Source organism: Perca flavescens, chromosome 3 (genome assembly GCF_004354835.1).
Source record: "Perca flavescens isolate YP-PL-M2 chromosome 3, PFLA_1.0, whole genome shotgun sequence".
NCBI classification, from domain to species: domain Eukaryota; kingdom Metazoa; phylum Chordata; class Actinopteri; order Perciformes; family Percidae; genus Perca; species Perca flavescens.
This window is the reverse complement of record NC_041333.1, coordinates 15,203,905-15,221,344: the sequence shown is the minus strand read 5'-3', so window position 1 is coordinate 15,221,344 and position 17,440 is coordinate 15,203,905. Positions and strand designations below refer to the sequence as shown.

General features: G+C 40.1%; 1 protein-coding gene across 3 annotated transcripts; it reads right to left on the bottom strand.

The window, feature by feature from the left end:
- Positions 1-527: 527 nt before the first annotated feature.
- Positions 528-17,195, bottom strand: capn12 (calpain 12). Of its 3 annotated transcripts, XM_028573816.1 has the most exons (23): positions 16,749-16,817; positions 16,346-16,402; positions 15,615-15,684; positions 14,830-14,948; positions 11,912-12,045; positions 11,611-11,782; positions 11,442-11,525; positions 9,194-9,279; positions 8,982-9,059; positions 7,882-8,048; positions 7,515-7,792; positions 7,388-7,399; positions 6,597-6,676; positions 5,964-6,086; positions 4,833-4,869; positions 4,656-4,727; positions 4,517-4,562; positions 4,125-4,186; positions 2,114-2,182; positions 1,942-2,020; positions 1,723-1,839; positions 1,340-1,392; positions 528-1,234 (listed from the first exon to the last, which is right to left on the bottom strand). In XM_028573816.1, exons 4-23 carry the CDS (start codon positions 14,908-14,910, stop codon positions 1,208-1,210), a joined length of 1,857 nt encoding a protein of 618 aa, XP_028429617.1. In that variant the 5' UTR covers positions 14,911-14,948; positions 15,615-15,684; positions 16,346-16,402; positions 16,749-16,817; the 3' UTR covers positions 528-1,207. The 3 variants fall into 3 exon arrangements, with proteins under 3 accessions (XP_028429617.1, XP_028429616.1, XP_028429618.1); XM_028573815.1 differs by lacking the exon at positions 16,346-16,402 and having other exon boundaries at positions 16,749-17,195; XM_028573817.1 differs by lacking the exons at positions 14,830-14,948; positions 15,615-15,684; positions 16,346-16,402; positions 16,749-16,817 and adding an exon at positions 13,301-13,376.
- Between the last annotated feature and the right edge of the window lie 245 nt (positions 17,196-17,440).

Sequence of the window (17,440 nt, the reverse complement as noted above, 5' to 3'; positions counted from 1 at the left end):
AGACAGTTACTAGAGGGAACAGGAGGGGGGGGTGAAAGAGTGAGGGATAGATGGAGGGACTGAGGAAACGTAGTGAAGGAGGGGGCGCGTGTGTGTTGACGCTGTACGTGGCGTCAGTGCGATAAGAATAGAGATTGTGAATAGACATAAACCTCACACCCTCAGTGGGGCAGGCAGTGCTCACTTTGACTGTGCGTGCGCACACAGCTATTACCCAGGGTATGCTCATGTGTGCATGGATGAGTAACCGTTGGCCTGCAGTGATTTTTTTTCCTTCAGTTGTGTAATTACATGTGTACCATTTAATTCACGTATTATATAAGAAACAGATTTTCCCTTTCATTATTACAGAATTTCAAGGGTTGATTATGTGATCATTACTGAAAAAGGGTAATAATGTGAACTACGTAAAGGGTTTGAAACAATGTTCTTGTTAAAGACAAAAAGGAATAGGGACACCTTTAAACTTTTTACATTAGATATCAATTTTATTAATTTTTTAGTAACGTAACAGTATTGCAAAACAATTAAATGATGGTGCTGAAGAAGATAAAATGACCATGTGAGCAACAACCAGAACCTCTGTCTTAACTCTGAGGAGAAAAGACTTTTGTAAACTCATTTCAGGCACTAAAACAATTGAGTGTAGGCACGTTTTCACAAGAGATTTGAGAACTATGTCTGCTTTAGGGCCAAATTATCTCTTTATACATTGCTCTGGGACAATTTTGGCAGTCACGATACAGAAAGCTGAGTTTGTTCTGAACATTTTGATATGAAACACATGGGGATCATTTGTATGCAAAAACCATTTAAAAAGGAGAATTTAAGAAGATATCTAAAAATGCCCTTAGACCTCAGATGGTTACAGGCCAATTTATGCTTCTGCGTTAATCAACGCTGTGGGTACAGTATGCAGGTACGTGGAGACACAGACCCTGCGCTGTACCCTACGCCGTACATTTTGATACTGAAGAAGACTAGATAACCTAAAAGCCTTATTGGGTTTAAATGAAAAAAGGAGCTGGATATCATCCGCATATAATTGGTATGCAATATTTATTTGTTTTATTCCATTCTAATTGCCGACTAACTGCATTTCATGGTGCAATCCATGACAATAAAGCTGAACCTTTTAAACCTTTTTCAACCGTTTAAAAATCAACAGCATGCTGTGGCTCAGCTGGGTCTCATGTGGAGACCCTCTTCACAGCATCAGGAACTGAAGCAGCCACTGTGGAGGGACAACAGGTGAGCAGAAAGCAGAAACTCAGAAAATAAAAAAAACCTGTTCAGGTCAGAAAAATCACACAGCAGAGCATATTGTCCAGATACTCACATGGTTGATCCCTCTGTCTTTCACTTCTTGACTGGTCTCTGATTCATACAGAGCTGAGGAGCAGAGGGGAGGAAATTAATGCATACACTGTCTAATCAAAGACTCAACATTCAGTAAATTCTGCATCAAGTTTAGTGTTCATTTTCAAAACTGAGATCCTGACAAGTATCCTGAATTAAATTTAGTAATAGTCCAAATACTCGTATCTAAAATCTAATTGTAAAATGTCACTAGGTCACATGTGACATGGCTCTGTATGCAGTGATGGAAGAAGTGCTCCTTTACTTTAGTAAAAGTACCAATACAACAATACCAGTAAAAGTCCTTCATTCAAAATCCTACTTGAGTGTGTGTGTGTGTGTGTGTGTGTGTGTGTGTATTACCGAAAAGCTTTTGCATCCTGGTGACACATGACACAAAGCCATGGAAGGGCATTTGAAGCTCTCCAGATGCAAAGCGCTCAGACAGCAGCTGAATTACCTTGCTATCACACTGCATCCCTGGGAAACAGAGGAGTGGACGAAGGTGTGAAGACCAAACAGCAACAGCAGCAACCATCTGTGTGCACATAGTGGTGTGTGTGTGTATGTGTGCGAGCATACCAACAGCTTCCAGCGCTGTACTGAGTTCAAAGGGGCTCATGGTCCCAGAAGAGTCCTCATCGAACTTGATAAAGATGGACTGAAAGAGAACGCAGCATCAGAATAAGTAATGATGACACAACACACACACACACACACACACACACACACACACACACACACACAGCTGTACCTGCAGATGGCGCAGATTAGACAGCAGGGTTTCTGTTTGTTTACGGCTGAGACTGGAGCGCCCTTTAGTCTGCCAGCAGAATTAAGGACATCTCAACAGGACAGAAGACAGAGCAATAAAGTTATAAGGAAGCAGAGTAAAAGTGAACAGCGGGGTGGCACAATGACTCAACTGGAGGACTGGGCTTCGAACGCCTTCGTCAGCAAGAATCTGCCCTGCTGAAGTGTGGAACTAGCAGAGGTCAATGAAGTTTTTAACATTAACTGGTGAAAAACATGTAATTTCTGTAAGATTAGGTAAACCAGATGTACATACAGTACAAGCCAAACATTTGGACACACCTTCTCATTCAATGAGTTTCCTTTATTTTCATGACTATTTACATTGTAGATTCTCACTGAAGGCATCAAAACTATGAATGAACACATATGGAATTATGTACTTAACAAAAAGTGTGAAATAACTGAAAACATGTCTTATATTCTAGTTTCTTCAAAGTAGCCACCCTTTGTTCTGATTACTGCTTTGCACACTCTTGGCATTCTCTTGATGAGCTTCAAGAGGTAGTCACCTGAAATGGTTGGAGTTCCCAGAGATGCTTAGCACTTGTTGGCCCTTTTGCCTTCACTCTGCGGTCCAGCTCACCCCAAACCATCTCGATTGGGTTCAGGTCCGGTGACTGTGGAGGCCAGGTCATCTGGCGGAGCACTCCATCACTCTCCTTCTTGGTCAAATAGCCCTCACACAGCCTGGAGGTGTATTTGGGGTCATTGTCCTGTTGAAAAATAAATGATGGTCCAACTAAATGCAAACCGGATGGGATGGCATGTCGCTGCAGGATGCTGTGGTAGCCATGCTGGTTCAGTATGCCTTCAATTTTGAATAAATCCCCAACAGTGTCACCAGCAAAGCACCCCCACCCCATCACACCTCCTCCTCCATGCTTCACGGTGGGAACCAGGCATGTAGAATCCATCCGTTCACCTTTTCTGCGTCGCACAAAGACACGGCGGTTGGAACCAAAGATTTCAAATTTGGACTCATCAGAACAAAGCACAGATTTCCACTGGTCTAATGTTCATTCCTTGTGTTTCTTGGCCCAAACAAATCTCTTCTGCTTGTTGCCTCTCCTTAGCAGTGGTTTCCTAGCAGCTACTTGACCATGAAGGCCTGATTCAGTCTCCTCTTAACAGTTGTTGTAGAGATGTGTCTGCTGCTAGAACTCTGTGTGGCATTCATCTGGTCTCTAATCTGAGCTGCTGTTAACTTGCGATTTCTGAGGCCGATGACTCGGATTAACTTATCCTCAGCAGCAGAGGTGAATCTTGGTCTTCCTTTCCTGGGGCGGTCCTCATGTGAGCCAGTTTCGTTGTAGTGCTTGATGGTTTTTGCAACTGCACTTGGGGACACATACAAAGTTTTCGCAATTTTCCGGACTGATTGACATTCATTTGTTAAAGTAATGATGGCCACTCGTTTCTCTTTACTTAGCTGATTGGTTCTTGCCATAATATGCATTCTAACAGTTGTCCAATAGGGCTGTTGGCTGTGTATCAACCTGACTTCTGCACAACACAAGTGATGGTCCCAACCCCATTAATAAGGGAAACTATTCCACTAATTAACCCTGACAAGGCACACCTGTGAAGTGAAAACCATTTCAGGTGACTACCTCATGAAGCTCATTGAGAGAACACCAAGGGTTTGCAGTGCTATCAAAAAAGCAAAGGGTGGCTACTTTGAGGAATCTAAAATATAAGACATGTTTTCAGTTATTTCACACTTTTTTGTTAAGTACATAATTCCATATGTGTTCATTCATAGTTTTGATGCCGTCAGTGAGAATCTACAATGTAAATAGTCATGATAATAAAGAAAACGCATTGAATGAGAAGGTGTGTCCAAACTTTTGGCCTGTACTGTAGTCAAAGTCTAACAAAGATTGTATTGATCTACAAGCAGACTAGAGTGTGAGTTATATTATTGAATATACTTTGGACCAAAAGGATACAGCCTGTCCAAAGATGAGTTGTCTGCATGTCTCCAGTGGCAGATGGTAATTTTTGTCAAGAGCTGTGATTAGGGGAAGAAAGACATAGATTGATGCAGAGAAAGATAATACAGGTTTAAATTGGATTAAGATGAGGAAAGGTGAAGGTGAGGACAAGTGTAGTCACTTTTATTACTCAATGTACTCTATCTGACTGCAGCTATGAGCCTCTGTCTAGACTGGTGACCTCTGTGGCTCCACTGGGCCAACTTTTGAGGAAACATGTCACTACTTTGCTCCCATCTAGTGGTCATTACAGATATAATATAGTCACATATCGCTTGTGGTGAAGCTCTGTGTCATTTTCAGATGCAGCTAAAACATTAACAACTGGATATAGTAAAGATTTTAACCTGTGTTGAACAGCTTCATGATCTTCTTGGCATTCAGTCTGTCATCCTGCCGGGGGAGAAAGAACACACGAGATAACCAAAGGCCCTCAATTTACACTTTTATTAAATAAATGAATGTACAATAGAGATGAGTTCTTACTTGGCTAGCCTCTTCATCAAAGGTTTTGTGAACTGTCGCTTGATCCTCCGGGGAGACGGGAGTTGCCATAAGCTGTTCAGTGGCACAAACACACCAAAAAAACATAAACAGACTTTATTCTTTTGGTTAGCTGCTGTTGGCTGATGTACAGTATGTGGACGAGACCACTAAACTCACCTGGAGGAAGCCAGAGGAGCAGGTAAAGTCCTGAGTCCTGGAACACAAAGACCACGCCAGATTATACTTACACACTATAACCTTACACACTCAGAAATATTCTCAGATTTGCTCTTAGATCCTTTACTTAAGTAAAAGTAGCAATACCACAGTGTAAAAATACTCATCAGCAAAACGTAACATAAGTAAAGTACGCAAATTGACTTATTATGAATAATTGCCTTATTTAGAGTGTTACATTATGGAGGCCCCAAAGGTCCTGATGATTTTATACGCACAAGATAATATTGTTGCAGGACTTCAGGGGGTTCTCCTTTAAAGTTTGTTGCAGGATAGTTACAACTTTATCATTCTTATAGGTGGCCTTATTTTAACTCCTACCTGAGCAGGTCCATTCAGCCACATAACTGAAAATACCAGTGTGGTTATGTAGGGATTTTAATTTATAACAATGCATCATATTTAAAAGGTTGGTCATGTGTTTTGTATTTACAATCAAAGTAACTATAACTGTTAATTAAATGTAGTGCAGTAAAAATGAAATTCACTGAAATTAAGTGGTGTGTAAGTATAAAGTCCTATGCCAAATTGGAAAAGACTCAAGTACCTCAAAATTGTACTTAAGTACAGTACTTAAATACATCTTAGTTACTTCCCACCACTGTAAAATAATTTAGTAAAAAACTAATTACAATAATCTTGATCACTGGGAAATAAATCTGATTATTATAGTCAGAGTACTACTACACTAATCTCAGTAATTGGCTGTTGTTGCTAAGAGAAGCCAGAAGAGGTGCTTTTATAAGCCTATTGAGACTAATTACAATTTTCTAAATTACACAGTAGTATAATGTAAGTTTGAGTGTAGGTAGAGGGTAGTGTGGGTAACTATGTCTTTGAGAGTGGGAGAGGCAGGAGGGGATTCAGAGAGCCCTCTGGAAGTGTTGTTGGGCTATGATTTCACAGTAAGACGCATGTAACCTTTACACAAGCTGGCTGGTAAAGGGAGCTGTTTTTTTGACACCAGGCTATTTTTATGGTAAAGGAGTGAAGAAATGGCATTTAGTTAATCTTCTGTTGATTTTTGTCCCCATGTTTTAGGGCCTAAAAGCTAATTCCTCTCCATCTTACCCCAGAGTGTTTCCAGTCTTGGAGAAAATGCGGACAAAGAATTCTCCAGGCTGGTTGGGTTGATAGGTGGACGCCACGATGATGTAGTTCCCCGGGTCCAGCAGCAGCTTCTTCCACACACCCCTGTGGCACAAAGTTAATGAGCTTCTAGCCGCTAACATCAGAGCCATGTGCACTTACTGTTAAATATGTTCTCTGTTGTTTTATCTGAATGTCTTTTCTTTTTTTGGCAGCCCTGGCCAAATGAATGTTCTTTTCTGGCTGATAAAGGGAATTTGTATTTGCAAAATAAAAATAGTGATTACAGATCATTTGAGTTATGCTCAAATTGTACACAGATTTCAAGGTTTCTCGGACTAAAAAACTCATCAATCTCTTCTTCCGTCTTTGCATTTAGTTGGAAAAGTATTACTTGTTTCAGTGCAGAAGCAGATTTGTTAAGTTGAGGTACAAATACGAAGGGATTACACTCGATTCAGCGCACAGTTAGCAATGAATATAAGACATTTTACTCTGGTCTACAGTCCCTAAAGGTACCAAGTAAAGGCACCAGCATCAAATGTTCTGCTTTTATGAACAGATTATTAAATAATTACTAATAAGCTGTCATTATTTCTCATGATGGTCTTTTACCTCTGAGCCCTATATTTCCCAGAGCGACCCACAGGGCGAGTAGTCATGAAGAAGTTGCGAGTCAGACACGCACCCTGGAGCTGTATAAAGAAAGATATAAATGATCAAATCTACTTTACTTAAGAATAAGAACATTAAATTAAAAAAAAATTATCTATATCTAACGCGTGTGATTGCCTTGTACGTACAATAAGGTGATATTTTATTGGTCTGTACAGGTCAGAGCGTGTGAATGATAAACTCTCTAGATTAGAATCACCACTTTTAATAAAGTGATAAAGAGGTTTTATGTTTGTCTCTTTTAAGGTGTGAGACATGCAGTGATGACTGCAGGATGAGTTGATACCTGTTTGACCCATTGAATAAATGCCAGAACGGTGACAGTGCAACAGCTAAAGCAAATACACCCACATATTAAAAATAGATAAAGTCTTAAACATATGAATTACTTTAAAGACAGAGAATGAATCTTTTTACAAGTGACATACAATGATCATGTGTGAATTAGGCATATAATTGAATACGGTATGTCTATAATGTGCTTCAGTATTTAACACACACATACACACACATACACAACCCAAAGTTTGTCATATATGGACAGTGATGGACACTCATTAAGCCTCATGGTTCAGTCAGACACAAAAATTTGTTTTAGTTGCATGATCAATATAATGTTAAATGATATATGACAGTGACCTATCTCAAGAATTAAGAATATAAAATTTGTTCTGATATTAATTTAAGCAGATAATGAATGATTATGTATCTATCCATCATTGAATTCTCACCTGAGGAGAAACCTGCAAAAAAAGAAGAAACACAAACATGGGTGTGAGTTTATTCAGAAACAGAATAAAAGTGCAGAGACTCAAAATATTTAATAAATCCAGAACTCAAAAATAAAGTAGATGTGACCTCGTAAATATGGAAAGCTATTTGGAGGAAGTTGACTATATCCTTCCTGCGGTTCTTCTGCAGCAGCTCCACCAGCACGGTGCACTGTCTGCCTTTCTGCTTCGGTTTCTCTGCTTTCTTCTTGTCCTCTGGGATCAGCATGTCATCTTCATCTTCCTCATTATCATCCTCACCATCAGCCTCATCATAATTCTCATTACTACCCCCCTCATAGACCTGTCCTGAGTGGTCCCCCTCTGTTAGAACCAACTGGAACTGAGGATTCTTCCAGAACGATCCTGAGGAGAAAAGAAAAAGTATGATCACTTTAAATGATCCAGGTAGAGCTTGAATGCATTTTTGTGTAAATATAAATTCATAAACATACGGTTGTATTTGCGGCTACCACCAGCAGAGCTTCCCTGTAACCAGAATCCTCGATGTTCACTGATGGTCCAGGTAGAGGCAGGTGGGTTTTCCTCTTCAAGATTGTCAGGATTCACACTGCAGAGCTCCACAACGTCAAACAGGCTGCAGAAGTCCTCAGTACTGATCCTAATAGAGAGGCAGCGTTTCCATTTGATGCAACTTTATACTTCCACACCACTACATCTCAGAGGCAAATATTGTACTTTTTACTCCACTACATTTGTCTGACAGGTTTAGTTGCTGTTCAGATTACAATTATTTCTTCCCCTTCCTGTCCAATTAAAACCATGTACTGTATCTCTAAATGTGGTAATTTATTTCTGATAAACTGAAGGATGAAGTGTTCTTTTATGGGTTGAGAAAATACTCTTACTTCTAAAGCTAAAGACAGTCTTTAAAAACCCTCTTGGATCAGCTGGATAATGCATCATCACAAAGCTGAAAACAGGGCTTTTTTTCTGAGCTCATGAAAAGTTAACTTGTTGGAGATCCGTGGTTCTCACAGGACAGCGACGCTACAAACATATGATGATTTTATAGAATATAGTCTCGCATTGCCAGACCTACTGTATCTCCACAGTGCTGTGGAGTAATATATAATATATATGGAGTATATAGAATATGATGCATTACTGTAGATCAAAATACCCAACAGAAGTTAAAGTGAGCACATCTACGGCAGTAAAATGCAACATACACATCAATGTAGCAGTAATATTAATCTAAAAACATATGTAATAATGATAATCAGTGGTGGAAGAAGTACTCAGATCTTGTACTTAAGTATAATAATAGAGTTAATGTACTTCCACCACTGTATATAATAGTAAAACACTGACAGGGACAACTGTCCTGCAGAATGAGTACTTTTACTTTTGAGACTTTATTTAGCTGATCATACCTATATATTTTTTTACTTAAGTAAGGTTTCTGATTGCAGGGCTTAAAACTTGTAGTAGAGTATTTTCAGTGTCGTATTAGTACTTTGACTTAAGTAAAGGATCTGAATACTTGTTCCGAAGTGTAGTTTGTGTTTTCCCAGTAGTGTGTGCCACGTACCAGAACTCTCCATCTTCGTTCTGTTGCAGCTGAATCCTTTCCTTCTCTGCTTTGACCACGTCATCCCACTCTTTACCCCTGCAGTCACACACACATATACAAGGAGAAACTGAGTGAGTGCTCTCCCTCCCTCTCTCTCTCTCTCTCCTCTCTCTCTCTCTCTCTCTCTCTCTCTCTCTCATACAACGTGCACAAACAGGACGCTTCCTCACTTGTCACTCCAGGGTCCACGATATTCAACAAAACCCCAGGGGTTCCTCAGCTTCAACAACAAAACCTCATCTGACACTTTCATCACCTGAAACGTGAAGAGAGAAGACATTCACACAAGAGTAAAGTCTTATAGATTGTTTTGTCAGTTTTGAGTTTTATCTCTGTGTTTTAATTTGTACTTAGAGATGAGATGAGACAGCAGTTGGCCAAACAATCTCACCACAAGGTCCATTAGTTGTTGTTCTGGAGCTTTCGATCGCATCACATTTTCTTTTGTTTTTAAGGTCAAGAATGAGTTGTCACTCACAATTTTTGAGCCAACATGGATGAGCAGTCTTTAAGGAGCTCAAAAAATAAACAGTTGACTGATCAAAAGCATCAGAACAGTTACGAATGGACCTTGTGCTGAGATATATTTTGCCCCATAGATTATAAAAAATTATGGTGGGATGGAATGATATGAGATGAGATGAAAATACACAATATGCTATTTGATTATTAAAGGTCCAATATGTAATATTTGTACTGTAATAAATCCAAAAATTACACCAATGCCTCATCAGATATTAAGGAAACATGTTAAACTGAAATACTATCTTTTCTGACAACAATGCTAATGTCAGTATTTTTTCTTTTTGAAATTTACATTCCGTGACAGAATTTATGTTTATGTTTTGATCTGTGTGTTGTTATCAACGGCCCAGTTTGACAGGCAGGCCGGGTTGCCAGATATACCTGTAAAAATGTAAACCCAGCGCGCTACAGCTGTAACGGTAGTACAGCCATGAAAGCAGCACACAAACAAACAGGATCAACGGAGATAGATTCTACATGACATAAAAAAAGAAAACAGCATGTTTCTAACAGTTGCGTGACCAGAGACGTAACAACGGACATTTTTTGTCATTTCAACATTTGTGTACTCACATTGAATTATATAGCTAGAGTACCCGAGTTGGTTACTCGCAAAAACAATTGAGACACAGCCAGTAAAGTGATCCCGACTGGTCCTGGCTAACGCCGCCATGCTAACCCTGCTAACTGCTAACGTTACCGGGAGGACCAGGCAAGCAGCCCATGGCTGTTTACAACGTGTAGTTCAGCGGCTGGAGCCGACAACGGTGAGTTATTTTAAGCCACGAGAGGGGGGCTGTAAATCGGAAAGAGAGGACTGTGAGTTTGCAGTGTGTTTAGCGATTGTTGCCGTAATTCTAAGCCAATGAAGTGTGTTCCGTCGGCAAGGTAGTGGTATTTATAGCGTTTCGTATTGTAATTCTAAGCAGAGGAAGTGTGCCTGACTGGCGTGTGGAGAGGACAGTGAGGTAGTTGTGTTTTTAGCGGTTCATACTGTCATTTTAAGCCGAAAAAGTGTGTCTGTCAGTTGGTTACAGAGCTCCGCGTGAGCACTGGCTTTTATGACTGTCAATATAGCCAGCATCTAACGTTAGCTACTCCGCTGTGCTGTGGAGTAATGTCTGGCTACGTGAGACTAGCATCTACCGTTAGCTACTCCGCTGTGCTGTGGAGTAATGTCTGGCTACGTGAGACTAGCATCTAACGTTAGCTACTCCGCTGTGCTGTGGAGTAATGTCTGGCTACGTGAGACTAGCATCTACCGTTAGCTACTCCGCTGTGCTGTGGAGTAATGTCTGGCTACGTGAGACTAGCATCTAACGTTAGCTACTCCGCTGTGCTGTGGAGTAATGTCTGGCTATGTGAGAAAAGCGTCCAGCTACATTGTTGTGAATGCTGCGGTCTCAGCCTGGCAACCCCCGTGAACTTTGAGTTTGGGCAGGAGGGGGCGGGGGAAACGACTCTCCATTATTTTGAATTGGTAGTGCAGTAACTATTTTAACCGCTAGCTGCCAGCATTACATACAATATTACATATTGCACCTTTAAATAAAGGTGAGACACATTAAAATATGATTAGATTAGGTCAGGTCAGATTGACATGAGATAACATTAGATTTTGAGAAGTTTGATTTCAGTGATATTATATTAGATTAATTACTGTAAATACGATTTGATGTGATGGGATTATTTAAATGAGATTACATTAGATTAGATTATAATAAAAATGACATGAGATAAAATGACAGGAAATGGCTTTAGATTATAGAATGGTCTTTGTGGAGAAACTCTATCATTGCAGAAACCGAGAACACACAAAACAACATATTGATGATGCAACAATAAGTAATGGCAGCAGCTCAGTGCTGCAGTGTGTCTCTGTGTCATACTGGCCTTGTCGGTGGTGGTGATGGCGTAAGCGTGGCCCTTTATCAGCCCCTTTTCTGTCACTTTACCAATCTCAAGGGTGCTGCAGGCCTGTGTAGACAAAGATAGGAACTCAAATGGATCTAAAGCAAGCATCCACCTGTCTAGTGTGAACTTTTTGGAGCTGTGTACGTACCTTGATGAAGCAGCTGAGCAGGCTGCCTCGAGACAGGGCGGCTGTCAGAGACCTCCAGAGGACACGAGGGGTACGAGATGTGACCTTCAGCGAGCGTGCGATGCCTCCTGTGAAATCCTCCATCCCCTCTGAAATGTTGCCCCCCTTCAAGCTTCCGTAGCATCCAATTAACCTACACACAATGAGGTGAGAAAGTGTATTTCTTTGTGAACTCATTGTAGCGACACACACGCGCAAACTCAAGTGTGGGCGATCTAAGACATTACAACCCAGAAACATATGCTTGGTAGTGGCAACTGACTTGGCATAGGCCTTCTCCACCAGGGCGCTCCAATACTCGTTGCGGGTGCGAGAGTAGCTGAAGAGCAGACGGCCTTCGCATACTGGCAGCCTGTCATCCACAACCACCTCCACCCACTCACCATACTGCCAGAACTGCACAGGGACACACAGCGAGAGGGATGGTGAGAATAGAGCAGACATGGATGTAATGAATCAGGAGGAAAGTTAATGAGGAGGAAGGCAGAGTGTAAAGGGACAAACCACCTGAACTTGTGGAGTGAAGTTGTGTTTCTATCCACCTGATTAAGTCCAATATTCACTTTCTTTTAGCTCTGTTTTTGGTCTCAACCAACTCCTGTTGGAAATTTGTGGCTCTTTTGCTGCTAAATGCTCAACTATGTTCACCAGCTAGTCGCTAACTGTGTCTTCCTGCTTTTTGGTGCTGAGCAGGTTGCTTTTTTGTTGTTGCTGAAAACACCCGAAAATGACAAACAATAAAGTTGTGGGCCAGAAAAGCCCAAACAATGTGCGGAAACATGCTATTAAGCTCCATAGAGCTCAGTCTGTGGGTTCATCACTATGAGCGGAAGTAGTCATGTTATTGTAAAACTATTGATTATAGCCTCTTTAAAGCAAGATTATGTAACTTTTAAAGGAAGAACACATTGTTCCTCTTAAAAAATAAAAGTTGAATTTAGAGGCAATACAACGCAGTCGCTCAATTCAGTACACTCTGAGGTTATACCCTCAACTTTGTTGCTACACCCTTACTTGGTCTGGTGTGACTGGTATTGTATGTTTTTATTCCTCAGTTTATTTCATTTTAAACTTTTTTTAATCTTGTATTTCATTTCATTCTTTTAAAATCCTATTTATATTTGAGTTTTAATATTCCCTTGTGTTACTTTTATTTCTATGTTTAATTTCTTTAGGGCGTATTGATTGGTCAAAACATTATTTAACATGAATACTGAGCTTCTGTAGGAATGCTAACCCAATGTTTGGCACATTTTACTGATAACCTTTTTATGTCTTATAATGTAAATCACTTTACACATCAATTTGTGTTATTAAACCACACAATTTTGTACTACTGTAGAAAAGACTAGACTATGTTTAGAGAGAGAAAAAAAAAACAATGAAAGATTTTAAACCCTGTGATCTATAAAAGCACAAGTTAAACACTGTTCTCTTGTCTGACTAAATAAAATTAAACCACCTCCCGAGGCAGTTACTGGTCATGACTAGGGGTGTGTACTGTACTGCTAACTGTGTGTACACAACAGCGGTCGAGAGCAGGCCTGCACTGGCCTTTCATAGCTGCAGCTGTGTGTGTGTGTGTGTGTGTGTGTGTGTGTGTGTGTGTGTGTGTTTGTGTATGTGTGTGTGTCTCAGGGGTAGTCAATACCTGCATGTCTGGACTGCTCTCCCATCTCGCTGACAGGGTGAAATGAGTTCCCGGGCCTTGCGTCCTGCTTGTTAGGTCATGTCACATTCTTCCTAAGAGTCTCTAAAGGTCCAACACTCCGGGTCAAAATAATCACAGAGCAGAAGCCGCTAAAAAATTATCTATATCTAACGCGTGTGATTGCCTTGTACGTACAATAAGGTGATATTTTATTGGTCTGTACAGGTCAGAGCGTGTGAATGATAAACTCTCTAGATTAGAATCACCACTTTTAATAAAGTGATAAAGAGGTTTTATGTTTGTCTCTTTTAAGGTGTGAGACATGCAGTGATGACTGCAGGATGAGTTGATACCTGTTTGACCCATTGAATAAATGCCAGAACGGTGACAGTGCAACAGCTAAAGCAAATACACCCACATATTAAAAATAGATAAAGTCTTAAACATATGAATTACTTTAAAGACAGAGAATGAGTCTTTTTACAAGTGACATACAATGATCATGTGTGAATTAGGCATATAATTGAATACGGTATGTCTATAATGTGCTTCAGTATTTAACACACACATACACACACATACACAACCCAAAGTTTGTCATATATGGACAGTGATGGACACTCATTAAGCCTCATGGTTCAGTCAGACACAAAAATTTGTTTTAGTTGCATGATCAATATAATGTTAAATGATATATGACAGTGACCTATCTCAAGAACTATCAATGGATTAACTCCCTCTATGTGTACAGTATTTTTTGAATACTTGCTGGCCCCAGGTTTGACGTGTGGTTTATTTGATTAAACATAAATTAATGTAGGAATATGGAACATGTAACTTGAATATCATCTTAAATAATACATGTCATGAAACAAGCTTTTGACACAGTGACCCTCTTTAGACAGGGCCTCAATCTAAGGTAATTAAGCAGGAACCCACCTTATGAGTAACTCCACAGATTTTAGAGAACTGAATTGTTGGTGGAAGAGTTGCATTGTGGGTAATATAGGCACCAGGTTTTGACAAGGAAGAAGAATGCATGGAATAAAAACAAATAGGTATCTCTGGTTATGCTGTCAATGTTGATCTCATTTTAAGGCCATTTTAAGGCCCATATTATGTAGGTTGATATTGTCTATTTCATATTCCCCAACAAAGTTACATATTACCACAAGATTAGATATTTTTCTGGAGCATCAAATAAGTAGAACCACACCGCCAAACTAAAAAGCATATTGTAGTTGTAATAAATGGTTAACCTCAACATAATTACAGCTTATCATAAGTATTTGCTTTCCTAAAGAATATCAAGCCACATGCCCGGGCAACATGAGGCGAGAGGTGACATTGAGATATAAGGCATGTATGGTACATTAAAGTATTAGCATACGAGGAAAAAATGTTTTTGTGTGTGTGCTTTTGTTGTTGTTGTTCAGCAGCAAACAAGGTGTTGGTCTGAGCTGGCTTGATTGGGGGTCTAATTAGCAACTTTTCTCATTAGCAAAAAAGGTGTCATACATGATACTCACCATAAAATGGAAGATCCCTGCATAAGGCTCGGACAGGCTTTGGTTGGCTGGAACCACCTTCACAAAGAGTTGGGGGTGCATGGTGAGACAGGACAGGGCAGCCAGCAGCCAACAGTTACCTGATAAACAAAAAGAAGCGGCTATATTTTTTTTTTTAAGAGCCAAGAAAGCACTGGTCTCCAGTGAGTAACAGGCCACATTCCTCCGCCACAGCAAACATCTGTTCCAGATGTTGCAGAAAAACACATACAGTTTGAACGTAAAACTCAGACATGAAAGAAGATGGAGGAGGCTGGTACTGATCTGGGCCATCGACATATCTGCACGCAACTGGTGACATAAACCGATTTAGAAATCTCAGAGGAGGAAGGAAAGTTAGCTGTTGAGCAATCTCTTAGTTCACCACAAATGAGAAACACACCGAACAACAAATATTTAAGCAGAATCTGTGGGCTATTAAAGACTGGGTTATGACGGGGTCTGGACCTCCTGCAGATTTGGAGTGTAGGGAACACAGAGTCCCTGGGGCTGTGGTGCAGACATCATGTTCTAAAGTCACTGCATTTTACAGCAATCAAATAAATAGGAACAAACTGAACTACTTGCAGGAGTGTTTCAGCTTTTGTTGATTTAACTTTTTCCAGGATGTTGTGCAATGCCAGTCTAAAATAATTCAGCATGACATATCCCAGTTTCTCATTCCTCCTGAAGGATAGATGAGCAGTGGGCAGGAAAAGCAGATTTGAATGTGGATAGAAATTGAAGTTTTCCTGAGGTGTACTCACCCAGTTGGCCCTGACAGATATCAGTGGTTCCAATCGTGTCCTCCACAAACACAGCGTTCTTAGAGATTTCCTTCAGAGACGGAATAAGAGGAGGACAATGTAAGCACAAGATGGTATAACCACACAAACATCTTAAGTATACAATAAGACAGGACATTTGAAGAAAAGGTTATACGATTAACGAATTAGTCAATCACACATGAAGTAAATCAGCAACAATTTTGATAATTTTGAATAATATTTAAAATCCTTTTCAAACAAAAATGCCAAAAATATCACTAGTTCCAGCTTCTCAAGTGTGAATTTTGCTTGTTTTCTTTAGTCATCAATGATAGTGAACTGAATATCGGACAAAACAAGATAATTTTTGACATTTGAGAAAATGGGATGATTTCTATTTTCTGGCATTTTATTGACCAAACAATTTACCAAGAAAGACATCAGCAGATGAATCAATATTTAAAAAAAAATACCATTAGTTGCCCCATAGTACCCCCTTTGTATCCACACTTTTCTATTTCATCATATAGTTTACACATTTTGCCGGTTATTCTATCAATTTATAATTCTATATTTAATCTATAATCTCTGACTTAACAATACATATGGCTGTCCCATTTTACCTTTCAAAATTATACATTTTAGCTTGGAGACTTTAAAAATGCTTTTTCTTCAGTTACTCTCTTAAGGAAACTGCTCCTGGTAATAAATTCCTCAGACTTGAGCCACACCTGGATCACTGTCAGCTGAACATCTGTCTACAACTCTGCAACACTGTTGATAAAGTCCTGTGAAGAAGCAATGCCAAGAAGATACTTGCAATTACATTTAACATGTTATTGTTTAGGCATCTCTTAAAACCACTACAAGTGGCCAAAAGATGTAGGCTACATGAAGACAACTTCCCCATTATATTAATCTGGTATGCCTGCAGAATATAATCCAAATGTTGGCAGCATATTCTCAAATATGTATTTCTCATGTTTTGGCTGTAAAGGAAGAAAACATGACATGATTATTGATTATTTTACAAACTAAAATGTTGTGTCAATTTGAGACCAAAAACGCCCTACAGTACAACGCCCTACAGTACAACTGGCGCGATAGACTACACGCATGCACAATTTAGTCTACCTTGGGTCGCTGCCACTTGATCGCCTTTTTGGGGTTAGGATCTTCTGGCAAACCGATGGACTTCTGCTCAGGTAGAAAGGTTGGATCAGCAAACAGCTGTCCGGACTTCAGACACTTTTCTAGGAGAGCCTGGAAGTCCTGATCCCTAAACTTGATCGGGTTCTCGATGGAGCCCAGACGTGCCTCCTTGTCGGTCGCCATGCTGCCAGTGAATCTGCAATCTAAACTCTTTATCCGCAAAATGTGGGAGCACTGAGCAGCCAGTGCTTAAATACAGTTAACAGCGCACACCCACCGCAGCCGGCGAGGGCCATATGGAACCTAGCCCGGAAAGGTATGCAGAACGCCGGGGGCCGCGGCGAGCTGGAGTCGGAGTAATGACACCGTGTCAGGAGTCTCTTTGATCCCCCTAATTTATTATCCAAATGATCATTCTGAGCGGGCAGAGAGACACTCTTCTAACAGGCCATAAGATCCAGGAGTTCATAGTACCATGTCCCCGCCACTACAAGAAAAGTACGTTTTAGACACAGTATCATAAATAGCCAACATCTATTTTCTTTTAAGGAAACTTATATTAACCAACAGATTGATTTATAGAGCAGATTTACATACATATTTATTTATTTCATTTCATTTTGTATTGGATACTGTTGTGTTGAATGGGAGGCTGCTGATACAGGCCTACAGTA